The sequence below is a fragment of the Pseudoliparis swirei genome, chromosome 23, assembly GCF_029220125.1.
Source record: "Pseudoliparis swirei isolate HS2019 ecotype Mariana Trench chromosome 23, NWPU_hadal_v1, whole genome shotgun sequence".
NCBI lineage: Eukaryota > Metazoa > Chordata > Actinopteri > Perciformes > Liparidae > Pseudoliparis > Pseudoliparis swirei.
Window position 1 is genome coordinate 20,104,625 of NC_079410.1, and position 19,137 is coordinate 20,123,761.

The following is a 19,137-nucleotide window of genomic DNA, read 5'->3' on the forward strand; positions in this document are numbered from 1 at the left end:
GGTCATTCATTAGGAGAACATTAAATGATATATAAATGGTACTTTATGATTTACATTAGAATAAACTATTTGAATGATTCTTTTCCAGTGTGTATGTTAAACAAACAACACGTCTGTTCACTAACAAACGAACAATTTAAATAATTTCTAAGAAAACACAACATGGCTCGAATCAACACACTCACAACAAAAGCCTTGCAAATTTTGTACGCGAGTAGATCCCATGCAAAGTCGATGCATAGACGCGAAGCAATTGACGCACATTTTCGCAAGGCGGCGCGAATAGAGCGAAGAGAAAAATTCGCCTCGAGTTTAATTCGCCCGACACTGAGTTGCAAAAGTCAATCAGCGTTGAGATGCTCCGCCCGTCATCACTGACGTCGTCCTGCTGGCGAATATCCGCAGCGCTTTTGGTGTAAACGCAGCATCAGGAGCTTTTGCCACGACAGCCTGACTTGGTCCAGGAGCTTGTGGTGGCTAATCTTAGCTAATACTAGCAAGTCGTAGCTAACTATCGGCGTTTAACTCACGTTGCTGAATCAATTAGTGGTCTTTATGACTCAACTACACTTGAGATACTACATTTGTGTCACTCAAGTTCTCTTGTAATTGTCACTTGTGGCCAAAAGTGACTTAATCGAGTTTAAAGGACCAAGATACCCTTCAAGAAGATTGTCAAAGCTGCAAAAAAAAACATGTTTGCATTGATATAATGTGACGTGAACATGGTCACTTATAGTAGTTATAGACCTTTATAGAGTTATCATCCATCGCTGCAGTTCTTCTCAGCTCAGTTTGAGCATCAGCAGCTCATTGTTTTGGTTACAACCCAAAGCTTTATTGCTTTGCTTCACTCTTGACGCTCCTCCCCAACCCAGCAGGCAGCAGCTCTAAACTCACTGAACACGACCTGCCCAGCACCAAACAAGTCCAGTGGGTTTTTATTTCACGAGAGTTCATCGCAAAGATTTTTTATTGCCTACAAAAGTCTTATTCGGTTGCATTTAGCTCCACCCTCATGCCGAACTCAAGGCTTCCACAAACCAATGGTTGACATCGCATCATCGGCTACGTCCACTTCTTTTAGACGACTCGCTGCCCGCTCACGGGGATGTGCGTTTGTGTTCCCGTGCACTTGCAGCTTCTGGCCACCGTCTTGTCCCAGTCTGCCAAAGCCAAGGAGCATCTGCTGGAGCAGTCCAAGTCTGTGGACCAGCCTGCAGGTAGGACATGGGGTCGGCTGGGGAGGGTCATACGGTTTCACTGTGGTTAGTCACAGGAGGAGCACCGGCTGAACTCTTTAGATCAGGGGTGCTCAATACGTCGATCGCGACCTACCAGTCGATCGCAGCGTAGTATTGGTAGATTTGCATGACATTAAAAAAAAATGGCCCGCCCCCCTGAAATTGTCTCTATAGCACGTATTTGTTCTTTTATTAAACTAAACGTCTGTTGTTGATCGTGTCTACACAGCAGCATGTCATTTCTGTCTCTACGTGTCGCGTTAACACTTCTCGGCTCTCCGTCTCGCAAAAAAAAAGTAACTTACACCCCCCCCCCCATAGGTAGATCATTTTGACTTGGTCATTTTATAAGTAGCTCGCGTGCTGAAAAAGTGTGAGCACCCCTGCTTTAGGACATGAATTCCCACTTGCTGGTGAGACATATTAAAACAATATTACAATTAGGGAGAAAAATACAAGTCATAAACACCTTATCTTAAAAAAAGTAATTCTTTACATCACGTCTACACACACACACAAACACAAACACAGAGATCTTGGCTGGTTAAACAGACAGATGGCCAAGGGAGGGGATGTGGGAAGTGTAGCATGGTGGGATTGGTTAAGAAGGCTCGTCATGACTTGGAGGGCGGGAATGGGATTGGCTCCCTCTCGGAGCAATGAGGGATATTGAGCAGAAATCCATCGTTGAGAAGTGAAGAGGTCCGCTCATCAGCTCTTCTGTTGATCGAGTCAGTGGATCAACAGATCAACAGGAAGTTTACAGCGACAGGGATGTTTAAAACATTTTTTTCTAACTGGCCAATGGTGTTTCTCCCGGAAAGGCTCCGCCAGCTCCTCTCGGACATCCAGCCAATCGGGCTGTCCACTCCACGAGGCGCCGCCTTACGATGTCGCAACGACCAGGAAGGGGGAGGGGCAAGGCGAGGGGAAGGTAGGACAGTCCCAGAGTCTCACTGCAGTCTCAGTCCTCTCTCCCTCTTTCATTCAAAGGAGTCGCATCCTCATCCCACTGTGGGCGTGATGAGAATGTAGCTCCTCAGTCACCCAAACCACATCCCTCTCTCTCTCCTCCACACACATACACACACACAGACTATATATATTTACACACACCAAGATGTCACAGCGGTTTCTCTCGCAACTGGCCTCGTCTGTGCTGCGAGTGTTCGGATGCAGCCATGACACGGTGAGTGAGTTAGTGGAAGATCTCCGTTTTGATCTTGTTTTGGTTTGGGAATGAGGAGTGAGTGAGTGAATGACTGAGTGAGTGAGAGTGAGAGAGAGAGAGTCCTTCTCTTGTTTATCTGCTACCTGCTGTCCATTGTTATTCACTCCTTTTAGTTGCAGCTTCTGCCTCTTCCATTGCGGTATTTTTCTTCTTCTGTTGCAGAGACGAATGTCTCTCAATTGACGCTCGTTAGGTGCGCCTCAGGCAAGATATCGGAGTGTGTGTGTGTGTGTGTGTGTGTGTGTGTGCTGGTAGGTGCCCAGCCGTGTGCATGCCGTGGGTGGACTAGCTCGGCATAAGAAGTGTGAAATCCGATCTTACACCATGTACATGGATTTACTGTAGTGTGTGGGTGTGTGTGTGTGTATATCTATATGAGTGTGGACCCACCTTTAAGTGCATGTCTTCATTGTTTAATAATTCCAAGTGTGATAAACCAATGACCATATTTAAAAAGCAGGTGGTCGTGGTGGTTGTGTGTGTGTGTGTGTGTGTGCATCGCTTGCCTACAGTTTGTGTGTGTGTGTGTGCGTGTGTGTTGCCATGTGAGGCATGTTCCCATGGCCATCTGTTAGCTAGAGTCCCGATTCCTCAGCACCAATGATGTTTCCTCGGTAGGGTAAAGATGATAACGATGATGAACGGTGGGAGCCAATCAGCTTCGAGGGACAGTGTGGAGTTGGAGGAGGAGGGTCGTGGGAAAAGATGAGGGAGAGAAGAAGAGGAGATGGAGGAAGACAGAAGGAGTGATGGACTTTAAAGAGATCCAGTGTGCGTGGGAAGAAGTCATGCCGTCCTGATGCTCTGTCCCCTGTAGCGCGTCAGCATTTAGAGCAGGACATGAACCAGCCTTTAAAAAGGGCTTCTAGACTCTCACATCACTATGAAACAGCACCAAGTTTTGACAATACATTCAGTATATATAGATATATATGTATATATATATATCTATATAGATATATATAGATATATATATCTATATATATAAATATATATATATATATACATATATATGTATATATATCTATATAAATATAGATATATATATCTATATATATATAGATAGATATAAAGCATGTAGAAGCTCAGCTCGAATATAAAATCAAGAGTCATGAGCAATGTAGCTTATTATTCATGTAATGTAGCACAGGTGGTATAATTATTTTTATTATTATGCGCATATTTCCTCAATGTTCATCTTAAGCTTTTGTTTTTACCCTCGTCTCAGCTGGTGCAGCCTTTTGACCCAACCTCTCACGAACTAAAAATCCCAAGTGTGTGACTTCTCGTGGAGACGTGTGTGTGTGTTTGTTTGTGTGTGTGAGGACAATGAGTGTGCGTGTGCATATATATATATATATATATATATATATAAACACACACACAATACAGCGTTTTCTGGCCTCTTCTAATACAACATGAATTCTAGTTGGTCTTTCTTTTCCAGCTGTGTAGTGCCAAAAGCAGATTAGCCCACTGCTGATCTGTAGTTCTGAGAGACTGAAAGTCAGGGTCCTTCTCCCTCCTAACGTTAGCCTGGTTTTCTCAACAGGACCAAGTAGGGCTAACCAGGGCTAGAAATCAGCTGGGTTACACGGCCGTTGGATCTATAGAATCATCCGTAAAATGTATAATAATTTGTCTTTGGACAGTTCCTTACTACAGTAGCTATTGTGGCCCCTTGTTTAGCCCTTGTGGCCCCCTGCTGAGAGACTTGAAGAAGCAGATATGGAGCGAGTGACAGCATGCCCCCCCCCCCCCCCCTGTCTTCTCTCCCGTAGAGCTCAGAGGCCGTTGTCCAATGGCTGAGCGACTTTCAGCTGCAGGTCTACGCTCCGAACTTCCTGGGCGCTGGGTATGACTTGCCCACCATTAGCCGAATGACCCCGGAGGTAAGGCACCCAAACCCCCCATGACCCCCCCCCCCCCCCCCAGAGAGGTCACAGGCACCTCCAAAGACCACAATGGAAACGAGTCTGTACGACTCTGCTCTGTGTGTTCTTGATGTTTTCCAGATGCATGAATGCCGTTTCCTTTTAAGAATCCTCCAATGAGCAAAACGACTAAACCCCTCGGCTTACTGATCTCAGCTGTAGTCTCCCTGCCTCCCGTCTATGAGTATATTCATGTGAATGAAGTATTTCTGTAGGCTAAATGTGAAACCCCCACCAGCAGCCTGGTAGCTTAGCTTAGCACAAAGACTAGCTGGTTTCCCCCAGTTTGGTGACTTTGTCGTGAGCTACGCTGCTAGCGCGAGCTTAATATTTACCATCCAGACGAGAGAGCGGGTTTAAACGCTTCATCCAACTCCCTCTCTCGCGAGAAAAGCAAATACATGTGTTTTCCAAAACTATTCCATTAATAACAGTACATTCCCAATAACATGTCTGAAATCCTAACAGTTTGCATAATATAAGAAAGTAATATAAACCAACATAAACATGAGCCATGAACTGTTGGCTGCCTAATTGGTAATAATACCACATGAATTTATGAACACCAATTCAATTCAGTTGATGGTGTGTAGCCCAGAATCACAAATTACGAATTTGCCTCAGAGGGCTTTACAATCTGTACACATACGACACCCCTGACCTTTGACCTCACACCGGATGAGGAAAAACTCCCAGAAAATAGAAAAAACCCTTTCACAGGGAAACAAGGGAAGACACCTTCAGGAGAGCAACAGAGGAGGATCCCTCTCCAGGATGGACACAAGTAATAGATGTCATGTGACCAGGATGAACAACTTCCCATTCAAATATCATGTCGGTGACTACAATGAGAGAGAGAGAGAACGACGGTGGACGCTTTGCAGAAATGCTTAACTCTCACTCTTATTGAAATCAATGACAAAAAGCCTCCCAAGGCTACTAGAATGACCCGATGTTCACCAGAATTCACTTATGAAAGGCAGATATGATGTCATCAGGGAAGTCTCGGGTTGGGCTAGAGATTTAACAGCAAGCCTGTGTGTGTGGGGGGGGTGAGTGTTGTGGTCGTCCATGTGTGTGTGTGTGTGTGTGTTAAAGTGTGTCTGCCACTGAAATACACAGAAACAAAAGTAAACGGACAATAACAGGATGATGCACTGTATTTGTGAACTATAACTACGGTTTCAAAATAAGTTTGTGTTTGGCTGCCACAGACGTTGAATATAAAAGACATTGTGGGAAAGTGAGCCGATTCTTTGCATCCTCTTGCTGAAGACATTTGCTTTTTTGCCTTCCTTTGCTTTTCTTATGATTTTGAGACATTTACATTTCTGCTCTATTCTCAACTGGCAGACGATTTCATTCGACGTCACACTGTCACTTGTTTCTTTGTGTTGAAAGCTTTCCTTCCGTGTGTGTGTGTGTTTTCCTGTGTGTGTGCTCAAGCGCGTGTGTATGTGTGTTTAATAGAGACTGATGGAGTCTTGGAGAGGATTTTAATTTACTTTGTGGTGAAAAAAGGAAAAAGCCTGAACATGCCACCACTTTATCTCACTATCTTTGTATGTGTGTGTGTGTGTGTGTGTGTGTGTGTGTGTGTGTGCGTGTGTGTGTCTAGGATCTGACAGCTATTGGAATAACTAAACCAGGTCACAGAAAGAAGATGACCTCCGAGATTAACAAACTAAGTGTCACCGAGCGGCTGCCTGAACAGAAACCCGTGAGTACAATAAAACACACACACCAACGCCGTAGTTCAGGCACCATTTAGGAGCCGCGCCTGTTTTCAAAAGCAAGTTACCAGCTGCAGAGTCGATTAGCCTGGTGAGCCGTCGTGTTCTTGGTGTTCCTGTAGGCCAATCTCGGAGAATGGCTGTCTGCTATTGGTCTAAACCAGTACCACCAAGTGTTGGTGCAGAACGGTTACGAGAACATCGAGTTCATCACTGACATCACCTGGGAGGATCTGCAGGAAATAGGCATCATCAAACTGGGTAAGTCAAACAGAGATTATAAAGATATACACTACCGTTCAAAAGTTTAGGGTCACTTATCAAAAGAAAAGAAAAGAAAAGAAATAAAAAAGCACAGTTTTTTTCAATTCTATTCAATTCAGTTTATTTTGTATCGCCCAATTTCACAAATTTCAAATTTGCCTCAAAGGGTTTTCCAATCTGAACACATAGACATCCCTGACCTTTGACCTCACATCGGATCAGGAAAAACTCCCAAGAAATAGAAAACAAACTTTCACGGAGAAAATAAAGGGAAGAAACCTTCAGGAGAGCAAGAGAGGAGGATCCCGCTCCAGGATGGACAGATGCAATAGATGTCATGTGTTCCATGTGTCAATGAAGATAACATAAAATTAAATTTATAAAATTAATGAAATATCTACAGAGGCTTATGGAGGCCCATTTCCAGTGTTCTAATGGAACATTGTGTTTGCTAATCGCCTTAGAAGACTAATGGATGATTAGAAACCCCCTGAAAACCCTTGTGTATTATTTCTAACTTCGTCAATGTCTCGACTATCATTTGTCTTCAGTTTGCAATTCATTTGATAAATAAAGTTAATGGAAAACACAAAAATGTCTGGGTGACCCCAAACTTTTGAACGGTAGTGCTTTCTACAGATCTAACCATAGACATATATATATATATATGTGTCTAGGGTTAGATCTGTAGAAAGCATTACTGTGTTAAATAAGGTTCAATAAAAAATAAAACGTTAAAAGGTTTATACTTGTCTTTCAACCGGCAGTTGGTAAAACGACTTAACTAATTTAATTATTTGTCTGTAATGTAATGAATAAAAAAAGCATTGCGTCAGTACAATTTCAAGTAGCATTAGCTAGCTCCTCAGTGTTAGCGTTAACTTGCTGGCTAAAATGTGTTAGCCATAGTCCTCTCAATGGCTGATTATGAAAATGGAAATGATATTTGGGTAAAAAAAAGGAATAGAGAAATTATTATATGACTGGCTAGATCAGAAAATAGGCAAATGAAGATGAAAATTAAAGTGAAAATTAAAGTGAAAAGATAACGTATAAAACTTTAAAAAGTGTATTTTCGCTCCATTCTATTCATTCAACTAACAATATAATGTATTGACGTGGTCAATTACATTCACGTCTGATAACCTTTTGCCATATTTGGTTTTCAGGGCTTCATAGTTGCAGACAATTTAAACATGTGAGGGAAGATCAACCTATATAATGATATTCCATGCACATTGAAATAGAACATGTGATTTCTTTTGATTCTAACTTCATATTTAAAGTTATCTTTAAAGACATACACTTAATTAAACAGGAACTGTAACTGTTCAATGTTTTAGGCCACCAGAAGAAGCTGATGCTGGCGGTGAAGCGGCTGGCCGAACTGCAGCGCAGCTCAGAGGGGCGGGGCTCCCTCAGGAAGAAGCCCCCGCCAATCACACAACAGCAGGAAGTCCTGTCGCTGGACGGTCCACCTCTAGACGGTGAGCGACCAGATGATCGTCTGACGATGGACGTTTACTTGGAAAGAGATCTCTCCAGTCCAGTCATGACTTCCTTTCCTATTTGTATTCATTTATTCATATCAATTTTGATCGAGTTCATTCATTTCAAGGCTTACTTTCTGTGTTTCTCAGAGGTCATGTCTCCGAAGATGAACACTTTCCAGGACAGTGAGTTGAGCTCCGAGCTACAGAGCGCCATGACCCAGCCAGGCCAGGAGGTCAAAGTGCAGCGAACACGCAGCAAGGACCACGATGAGGGGATGACAGGAGGGGGAGGGGGAGGAGGAGGAGGAGGAGGTGCTGGCCCACCTAAGAAGGAGGCGCGGACTATGAGGCAGCAGAGCAGCCAGGGAAGCGCCTCCTCCCACAGAGGCAGTATCTCCTCTCAAGGCAAACACCGCCACTCCCACTCCCATTCGCAGCCTGCACCTCCCTACACGCCCCCTCACACTCCGACCAAGACCAGAACCTCGTCTTCCTCCTCCTCCAGCTCTTCTGTCCAGAGCTCAGCATCTCCGCAGGCCAAACATAAGCCGTGTCCCCAGTTCGCCCAGGGGGAGGGGCCTCAGTCGCCGCGCTCACACCCCCCTCAGTCTCCGACCCAACGCGAGCCGCCGTGCACCCAGCAACAGCAGCAGCCTCAAGTCCTGCCGCACCACCAGGCGCACCCTCAGCACCAACCGCAGACGCAGGTCACGGCGGTGAAAGAGAACCAACAACCGCCGGTGCCGCTCCTCCGCCTCCCACCGGAGTCGGAGCGGGCCGAGGGAGAAGGGGACGAGTCTTCGGCGCTCCAGAAGAACCGGCCCCACAGCCTCAGCCGCCACGCCGCCTCGGACGGCGAGTGCGACGAGAGGGCGGAAGGAGGTCGGGGACGGGAGGGAGGAGGAGAGGCGGAGGTGGTGGGCGGAGATCAGGGCTCCGCCGTCGCCAGAGGGGAGCGAGTCAAATATGCGACGGTGACCCACCGTGTCAGCCGCAGCCACTCGGTGCGCAACCAGGACAAGACGGCCAACCGCAACCAGACGATGCCCTTTCCCCTGCGCCAAAAGAAGAAGGGCCCGCCGCCGCCGCCGCCCAAACGCTCCAGCTCCGCCATCTCCACCTCGAACTCCAACCTGACGGAGGCGAGCGCGCAGCCGCACGAACTCACCACCACGGGGGGGGTGCTGGATGTGCCTTACCACCAACAGCGACGGGCCAGCGACCTGGGGATGTCCGTGGAGGCGGCTCCTGTGGAGAAGAGCAGCGTGGGTAGTGTGAGGAGCATCGCCGCCATGTTGGAGATGTCTTCCATAGGAGGCGGAGCCAAAGGCATCGCACTGCAAAAGAATTTCCTGCAGGTATTTTAGAAGATGCAGGCGTTCATTCACTCTGAAATGTGAAATACACCCATGTGTTGATGCAGAGCTGAAGGTTGATCTACCAATGGTATTACTGTGTGTTCACCAGGTGGGGAAAACACGCGATGCCATTGGCCTGGACGGTGAGGTGGTGAACCGACGGCGGACCATAAGTGGCCCGGTCACTGAGCTGGTGGCGGCTGCCAGGCGCGAACAACCGGCTCCCTCTGCTTTACCCTCTCCCTTCGTCCAGGCCCAAAACAACCCTCTACCTGACCATCCCTCCTCCCCCAACCCTCCCGCCTCCCCCCACCCGAGCTCGGGAGACAGTGGCAGTTCTTCTGAAAACCTGCCATTCGCTGATGAGGGAAGTCTGACCATCCGCCGCCAGGGTCGAGGAGAAGGAGAAGGACAGGTAGCTATCTGTAGATATATATGTTCATCTATCTGTCCATCTATCTATCTATCCATCTATCCATCTATCCATCTATCCATCTATCCGTCTGTCTGTCTATCTATCCATATATTTATCTATAAGTAAGTAAGTAAGTAATTTATTTTCCATAAGTACATACATAACGTGTACATACTGACAGACATTAACAACAGAAAAAATTTACGAATGGAGGACCGTCCAAAGACCGAGGTCTGTTGGCTCCTCTGAGATGAGGAGTTGGACGGCCCCTCCCCTAACCCTTTAGCCCCTCCCCTAACCCTTTAACCCCCCCCTCCCAACTACTACAGGCACACAGACAGTACACACACATATGGATCAAAACATAAAATGTTGTATCTATCCATCTATCCATCTATCTGTCTATCCGTCTATCCGTCTATCTATCTACCCGTCTATCTATCTATATGTCTGTCTATCTATCCATCCTTCTATCTATTTATCTATCTGTCTATCTATCCATCTATCATCTATCTATCATCTATTTATCTGTCTGTCTATCTATCTATCCATCTATCCATCTATCCGTCTATCCATCTATCTGTCTATCCGTCTCTCCATCTATCCATCTATCTATCTACCCGTCTATCTATCTATATGTCTGTCTATCTATCCATCCTTCTATCTATTTATCTATCCATCTATCATCTATATATCATCTATTTATCTGTCTGTCTATCTATCTATCCATTCAATTCTATCCATCTATCCGTCTATCCATCTATCCGTCTATCCGTCTATCCATCTATCCATCTATCTGTCTATATATCTAGTGTAATGTGCTTTAATGTGAGATGAATCCATAGTGAAGCTTCTGTTTTTCTTCTGTTATTCATTTTTCTTTGTCAATGTTTTTGATTGTTTGTGCAAATAATGACCTCTTGTCACGAATGTATGAATTTTCCGTTAGTGTGTATTTTGTGTTTGTCTGCAGGGTGACGGCGAGGATCCCCAGGGAGACGGGGGCTACAGGCAGGAGGACATCTCCAGGGTCGAGGCCACGGCGACCTTGAAGCGACGGGCCCGCAGCTCCAAGCCCCACCCCAACGGCGCCGACTTCACCCTCCAGGAGTCGTCCACCGTCAAGCGGCGGCCCAAGAGTCGCGACAAGGAGCCGGAGGGCTACGCCGACCTGGCGCCGCCAAACACCACGCAACCGGTGCCCTACCAGAACGGCACGGCCACAGTGAAACGCCGCCCGCCGTCCGATTCTGGAGTGACCGAGCAGCCGCAGCCGCAGCCGCAAATGACTGCTGCACCCCGCAGGGCCAGCACGGATCAAGGCGCTCCAGTGGCCAATGAAGGAGGTCCCGTGAGAAAACCGAAGCCTCCGGTCTCCCCGAAGCCCGTCGTGGCACAGATAAAGAGACAGGCGGGCCCACAGACTCCTCCCCCTTTGGTCTCCAACAAGAGGGTCCCCCTGCCTGGCCCTGGGACGCCGGGAAGCCCAGGTACTCACATTGTGTGATTGTGTGTTTTCTGTCCCGTGGGGGTGAGAATGGGTTCGGGGGTCAATAAGGGTCGCAAAATAATCCTGCTCAAACCCAGAAATGTACCACACAGAACTGAACTGGATCGGTCTGTTATTTGAAAGACCCAAACCCGGCTGACCCGGAGACACCGACACAGCTGATAACAAGTTAACGTTAATTTACAAGTGTCAAAACACAACTTATGAGTCTTATGTGACGGTAGTAGCCTCTTCTAAAGGCCTCTAGAGGTGGGGGGTCATCAGTTGCTTTGTAGTACCAACCGGTTTTGAATGCGGCCCTTTGGACCGCGTTAGCAAACGAAAGGCGTTCGGGCGTTCGGGCGTTCAGGTTGTTCACCGGAGAGTGACAGAAGGATTCGTGGAGCCTCGACACATCCGGCCAATCGATGTACCGATACGTGTGATTGGTGGTTTCAGGCTTACAGCAGTGGTTAGGACGCTATCGACTCGCCGTGAACGTCTGAAAGGTGGAAGGGGGAGGAGCTTGCAGATGCCGATTGGTAAAACCCTTTGGCTGAAGCAAGGTGCTCAGTAGCCATAGTGCCATCTCCCCCCCCCCCCCTGTAAAGGCGTCTTTATGCAAAAAAACTCAATAATTGGTGCGTTATTTTGTGGTTTTGAACAGATGCACTTGAGGGCGGAGCCAAAGGCTGCCGCCATAGAGAAGGACGGAACACATCTCGGGCCCAAACTTTCAGAATTCAGGATTCAGACGCATCAGTCATCCAATTCCGCTCTTATTTTCTCCTCTCTCCATTTCCTGTAGTGGAAGGAAAGAAGATCCCGCCCCCCGTCTCGCCGAAACCGGCGCCGCCGCCCACAGCACCCAAACCGGCCAAGCTCATCCACTCCATGACCAGCCCCTCCTCCCCGAGCTCTGCCGCGGTCAAACAGCACCCCGCGGTGACCCGACAGGTCAGCTCGCCGCCCTGCTTCCCTCCTTCCCACATCCCCGGCCCGCCGAACGCCAAGTCGCCGAGCCCGTCTCCCCAGAGCCCGCGCACGCCGCAGACCCCCACCACGCCACAGACTCCCGCCACCCCCAGCCCGACCCCGCCACCCGTCAAGCCCCCACGCTCCTCGATCGGCGGGGTGTCGGTTGACAGCGGGATGGCGGGAGGCGGAGTCGCGGCGCCCGCCGCTACGACTCCGGATTTTGGCGCCGATTCATTGGTGCATCAGAAGCTGGAGGAGACGAGTGCGTCGCTGGCCGCGGCTCTGCAGGCTGTGGAGGATAAGATACTGCGGCAGGATGAGTAAGCACACACACACACACACACACACACACCAACACACATTTGTTGGTTCTTGCGCAATATATTTGTAGTTCATTTGTTTATGAAGCATCAGAAATATGTTGTGCGTGTGTTTGGAAGACATGTTTTTTGCTTGCTCGTGAAGAGCACTTGTAAAATATATTTTTGTTAAGCTTTGGTGTGCGTGTGTTTGTGTGTGTGTGTGTGTGTGTGTGTGTGTGTGCGCGTGTGTGTATTTAGCTCCGTGGCTGAGCAGAAGACCACGGTTAGCATCCTCGACGACATCGGCAGCATGTTTGATGACCTCGCCGACCAGCTGGACGCCATGTTGGAGTAACCACAGAAACCGCTCGGCGTGTCTCCACGGCAACGCTGCAACAGGACTGACTCAGATGGCACAATGGGCGACGAGCCTCTTTCTCTCTCTCTCTCTTCATCCTTCTCTCTCTCTCTGCCGTGCTTATCCCCTCTTCACCCCTCCTGTCGTTCATCCGCCGCCGCTCTGGAACACCTCATCTCTCCTCCTCTTCCTCTCGCCTCCTGTTGATGATGTAACTGATGAGGAGCAGCGCCACAGGCCTGGACTGACATGTGGCAGAGAGAGAGCAAGAATCAAGGATGTAATGGAGGAGAGACACTAAAAGAGAGATGGTATTTTAAAAAAGGACCAAAAACAGATGATGTGGGGAGAAAAAAATAATAATGAAAAGATGAAGAAATGCAACAAAAACGGATGAAAAAAAAAACTTGTTTTTTTTCCAGAACTCCACATGGACGAACAAATAAACTAAACTAATAATAGTGATTGAAAAAACAACTGTGTAACAAATCACAGTATGGCGTGTGTACATTCTAAGCATGGAGAGTTTATATCTACTGAAAAAAAAGCCCTGCATTAGCACAGTAATATATATATATATACATATATATATAATATACCGATAAATATGAATCTCTATCTCTTTGGTTTGATGTCTTGGTTCTGTGTTGAATGGTGACCTCTGGTGTTGTGACGATGTAAAGGAAAGATTTTTAATCTGTGACCAAAACGAGACTATTCAGCTCATGAGGCTTGTGTGTGTGAGTGTGTGTGAGAGAGTGTGTGTGTGTGTGTGTGTGTGAGAGTGAGATAAGACAGTGTGACGGACGTGTGTGTGAGCTTGTCGGAATTTCAGGATCAAATTCAGTTTCCTGGCTGCATTCATACACTCTGCTGCATCCTCATGCCCCCCCCCCCCAACATAGATGCACACCTACAGGACAAACAAGCACAATGACCCGCACACGCACACAGTGGAACCCGCACAATGTGGATGTCAAAAGAAAGAGAAGCTATACAGGATTGTTAAGATGTCGCTGAGGTTTTTCTTCTCGAAGGGTCAAAGGTCAGAGATCAGATCGGGAGAGGTAGAGCGAACTCAGCCGGACCAACTTGACAGTTTCGAATCATTCCTGCTATCTCTGAAGGAGACGCGGAGCAACACACTTAACCCCCCCCCCCTGTCTCCTCTGTCTCCTCCCCCCTCATTTAGAAAACTGATCAACCTTTTGACTGAAACGCAATTTTTAAAACACTTTTTAAGTTGATGCAACCTTTTCCTCTCCCGATAAACAGAGAAGAGGACTACCAAGCAGTCTTCTTTCCATCCACATCTCTCTCGTCCCACGCTCTCCTAATCACCCCGTTCCGTTGCCATGACAATCTACATCATCACCCTCACCATTCTGCGTTGCCATCGCCACGGCGACCACGCAGTGTGTCGCCGCGACTTGGGATAACGAAAAAAAAAGAAGAAAAAAAAGTGCTGATGGAGCGAGCGGCAACAGAGGTCTGTGAAGCTGGATGGTTTGATTCAGTGCAGTTTAAAGGGGCACTACCCATAATGCATCTCTTTCATAAGACCCTTTTTGCCCAGTAAACGCCCAAATCTTCCAAACGTTAAACAGGCTCTCAGTTATAAAATAATAACCCTGATGACGTCAGTATTACATCATTAATACTTATTATTTTAGATTTGACAAAACTCCTCAAGAGCCACAAAGGATATTTATATACGTACCAGGACCAGTGGACTGGTAGGGAGTCAGGCTGCTGGGCCTCTTTTAAACCCTGAACAAACCAGAACCCGGCGACTCCGATATCCCATACAAAAATCCAAAGCTCCATGGCAGCCACACCCCTTATATAAATGACCAAGAATTCAGAGAATAGTTGTGGTGTTTAAATTATGATCACATATAAGATTATATATATGGATATTTGCAACAACAAACAATAAATGTATTTATGATGTGTGTGTGTCATCCTGAAGACTATTTTTAAAACAGGTCTAATCTGAGTGTTGAGTTGCTTCTCCACGCTTCAGTGGTCCGAGCTGATGAATCATTGTAGGATACCATGTTGGGATATTTCCATATTTCTTTGTGTGTCCAGCTGTGGCGATGTGTATAATACGAGCGATTATCGTTGTTCCGTTTTATTCTTTTTGTATGAGTTCAAATGCAATGTTCCGTTTTCTTTCTTTGAAACATGTGCCTTGCTTTGTGATTTTGGTCTGACTACAGTACAATAGATGGTTATGTACGATATACAGGACTGTCTCAGAAAATTAGAATATTGTGATAAAGTTCTTTATTTTCTGTAATGCAATTAAAAAAACAAAAATGTCATGCATTCTGGATTCATTACAAATCAACTGAAATATTGCAAGCCTTTTATTCTTTTAATTTGGCTGATTATGGCTTACAGCTTAAGAAAACTCTAAAATCCTATCTCATAAAATTTTAATATTTCCTCAGACCAAGTAAAAAAAAAGATTTATAACAGCTGAGTGTTTGTCAAGGCTCAGGAAACCCTTGCAGGTGTTTCGAGTTAATTAGACAATTCAAGTGATTTGTTTAATACCCTACTAGTATACTTTTTCATGATATTCTAATATTTAGAGATAGGATATTTGAGTTTTCTTAAGCTGTAAGCCATAATCAGCAATAAATCAGAATAAAAGGCTTGCAATATTTCAGTTGATTTGTAATGAATCCAGAATGCATGACATTTTTGTTTTTTTAATTGCATTACAGAAAATAAAGAACTTCATCACAATATTCTAATTTTCTGAGACAGTCCTGTATATGAGCATCTCTCTCTCTCTCTCTCTCTCTCTCTCTCTCTCTCTCTCTCTCTCTCTCATTCTGTTTAGCTCCCTCAGTTCATATGCCCCCCCCCCCCCCTCACCCTCACAGATGAGATGTGATATTTGTAACATAGAATCATCAGAACTCAGCAAAACCCAGGTAACATCTCTCCACCGTCTCCATCGGACCGGACCATGAGAGAACGACGTATTCCAATTTTTGTCCGAATAATTACGGAAATAATGTGCTACATACAAAATTAAAAAAGAAGCTATTTTTCTTTCTAGCTGAGAGTATGAAGCTACAGATGGTTAGCTTAGCGTAGCATAGATATAAAAGACAGAGAAGCTAAGCTATGCTAACCAGCGTCACGGCGTCAACCCTCTCGTCCGTGTTTATGTGACATTTTCGAAGCAGGAAGCAAGTATCTCAAATATATACTGTAGCACGCGAATGAACCCATGGTCAATCCCCCTGATCGAAGGCTTCACAGGGGTCAAAGGTCAACTCCCGTTCCCTCACTCACTTTCATCCCCACACACCGCTTTCTGAACCCGTCGCGTGGAAGCAGCATTCCCTCATTCTGGTCGGCGCTCATGTTGTAGGCGTTATGTTTTTTTGTGTGTGCTTGTGTGGCGGAGAAATACACACAAAGTTGTTATTGAACAAAAAGTACATCTTTTTCTTTTCTTTTCTTATTAAAAGATGGAGCCAAGCTGTTTTTATTTGGTTCGTACTTATCTGAACAGATAAGAGCTCAAGTCTCCTCGCCCCGCAGTGACTATGTGAATGCTCCAGAGGCCGTGTGTGCGTTCTCAGTTGCTCTGCTATTGACCGTATGAACCTTGTGCGCGCGTGTGCGTGTGTGTGTGTGTGTGTGTGTGCTGTAGTGACTGGACAGTGGTGTGCTTGCAGTGACTGCATCTTATGGCCATCTGCTCTGAATAAATAAATGTTCTATACAAACTGCACCGCCCTCAGCCTCCGTTTGTTGTTTATTTGTTCCTGCCATCGACGGAAAAATATTAAAGCTAGCAAATTCTTGAGTTATATGTGTGCTGCCCGTCCAGGAAACCTGAACTCAAGGTCCACAGCTCTCCAGCCGCATCTCATGGTCTTCATCACGGCTTTGGCGACGTGATTGTGGCTGGTGGTGTGTGTGTGGGGGGGTTGACAGATCTTGTAAAAGCTAAGAATTTTCATCACATCAATACTTTTTTACAACTTTTTCATGAGATAGGGTTAGTTATTTCAACGTACAATTACAGTTTTTCTCCATTGCTTTGGCTCAATTCTTGAAACAGAAATTACATTCTTAAAGCTCTTAGTGCATTTGGTAAATTGCCTATATAGTTCAGCACAACTACATAGATCACCTTCAAAAGGTCATATCTCACCCAAAACAGTTAACTCAAGCTTCAAACCCAAATCATTTTCTCATAAAAATAGTCAGTGCCCCCAAAATGAAAACTTCCTTCTCGATTGCTGTGGCTCATCTCTCTCTCGAAAAAAAGGACATTCTCAAAGTTTTAAATACATTTGCCAAAATAACCTAGATGGTTTAGCAAAACACTATGGCACACCTGCAAAAGGTCATATCTCTCCCAAAACAGACAACTCATCAGTCAAAACGAATTCCTTTTCTCATACAAATAATCAGTGCCCCCAAAATGAAAAGTCCCTTCGTCATTGTTTAAACACTGCAGGTCAAAATGTTTAGATGTTTTGTCAGTATGGCAGTGGACCATAGAAATATCCCTCATGTGCACATTTCAATCTTGGCTTAGTCCTTTGACACTGAATGGTTACTGGAGTAGATGTTTTCTTTCCAGAATACTATGTGTATCAAACAGAACAAAGATTCATTCAAGAGGAGCCAACAAGGTTTCCCATCACATACTGTATTGCACTTATACTGCCATGGAAATTATTACAGTAATTGCAAAACAGAAACAGAAAATGTGTACACAGCAAAAAATAATGTCAAACAAAAAGCACATAAAACTGAAAATTAAGTATAGCCTACACTACTGTAACAAAACATACAGTAGGAAAGTAATGCAAAGCTGAAGTTCATCCTCACTCTCCTGCTCATCCTCGCGCTCACGTCTGTCTGGCCACATCTGATGTTCTCCCTTGCGATGCAACGGGGGAAGAATCGCCGTGCATGCCGCAACCATCCCCTGCACTGATCTGCTGTGACATCGGCACAAGCAGCATCCATTGCCTGGAGAAGGGACCTCTGGTTTAGAGCCCGATGCCCATACACCCTCCACCACCATGCACCCTTGCTCCTCTTCCTCTTCTTCTTCCTCGAACAGGCAGTTGCCCTTGTTCGTTTACCTGGCCAGGTGCTTCCATGTTCATACTGTAAAGTGTACTGAACTTTGTCAAGCCCTAGATATTTGATGGAAGCATTTATACTCCTGGATAGCACCTGTCAGCTAACTAAAATGACTGATTGGTGATCGGATGTGAGAAACTCCCCCTTGATTAGTAAAGTTCTAGTTGAACCTGAAAATGAAGCCGATGATCCAAGAGATCCATATTACAGTATATATACCATGATGTTTTTCATGGTATTATGTGCCTGAACGATTTTGAAAGTGGAGTGAACTATTGTGCAGGTGATGATGTACACAAGGAAATTATGCCAAGATGTTTTGCAGAGAACAACCACTTGACTGAGAAGCAACAGTCAGTTTAGACCAGCAAGATGTATTCAATTGGTAATTGGGCTAACTGAAGGCAATTGTACCTAACCGTTTGCACAGATGTGCTAAATCATTTGAAATGTGTGCAAGCTGTAGGCAATTGTACTTGTCATTTGCAAGGAGTTTCTAAAACAATTGCAATTTGATTAAAGGAATGAGAAATTCAAATCTGTTGTGAACAAGTGCCCAGTGGTTTGGAGGTTTGCATGAGTTGTTTTGAGAATGTCATCTCTGTTTCAAGAATTGAGCGAAAGCAATGGAGAAAAACTATAATAATTTCAAAGAAGAAATAGAAAATATGACATGTCCACTAATAAAGGAGTCTATGAGGTGTTTTCCTCCAGCCTCTCGTTCCGTACGTCTTCATGAGGCATAAACAATTCATGAAAGTCATAATGTTGGACTGCCTGCATATTTGAAAGAACAGCAATCATACTACGCAATTTGCTTTGCCAAGTTAAAGATGTTTAGATAGTGATATATATTATAATCTCACTTTTTAGTCTTCATAACATCAAAACGTTTTAGCCCGTGAGGCCGAGCTCAGATGCCGCTGTATCTGTTGTGCAAGAGGAAATAAATACTTTCAGCCTATATTAATTGATACAATCCCCTCACCTTCAAAGCCTTGATTGGTGATGCACCATTCAATTCAATTCAATTCAGTTTATTTGTATAGCCCAATTTCACAAATTACAAATTTGTCTCGGAGTGCTTTACAATCTGTACACAGACATCCCTGACCTTTGACCTCACATCGGACCAGGAAAAACTCCCAAATAACCCTTCAGGGGGAAAAAAAGGGAAGAAACCTTCAGGAGAGCAACAGAGG

At 45.5% G+C, this 19,137-nt stretch overlaps 1 protein-coding gene across 4 annotated transcripts in view; it reads left to right on the top strand.

Annotated features, from left to right (window-relative positions):
• caskin1 (CASK interacting protein 1) overlaps positions 1–16,560 on the top strand; it is a 104,435-nt gene extending 87,875 nt beyond the window's left edge. For 2 of the 4 annotated variants that reach the window (XM_056408167.1, XM_056408169.1), the window contains 11 exons: positions 1,142–1,223; positions 2,069–2,178; positions 4,257–4,367; positions 6,028–6,129; positions 6,265–6,403; positions 7,750–7,893; positions 8,047–9,257; positions 9,367–9,672; positions 10,622–11,162; positions 11,970–12,459; positions 12,700–16,560. In XM_056408167.1, the coding sequence (XP_056264142.1) occupies positions 1,142–1,223; positions 2,069–2,178; positions 4,257–4,367; positions 6,028–6,129; positions 6,265–6,403; positions 7,750–7,893; positions 8,047–9,257; positions 9,367–9,672; positions 10,622–11,162; positions 11,970–12,459; positions 12,700–12,796 (3,333 nt within the window). In that variant the 3' untranslated portion in view covers positions 12,797–16,560. The remainder of the gene's footprint in view (positions 1–1,141; positions 1,224–2,068; positions 2,179–4,256; positions 4,368–6,027; positions 6,130–6,264; positions 6,404–7,749; positions 7,894–8,046; positions 9,258–9,366; positions 9,673–10,621; positions 11,163–11,969; positions 12,460–12,699) is intronic. The other 2 variants (XM_056408168.1, XM_056408170.1) reach the window with 2 other exon arrangements.
• Positions 16,561–19,137: the final 2,577 nt, after the last annotated feature.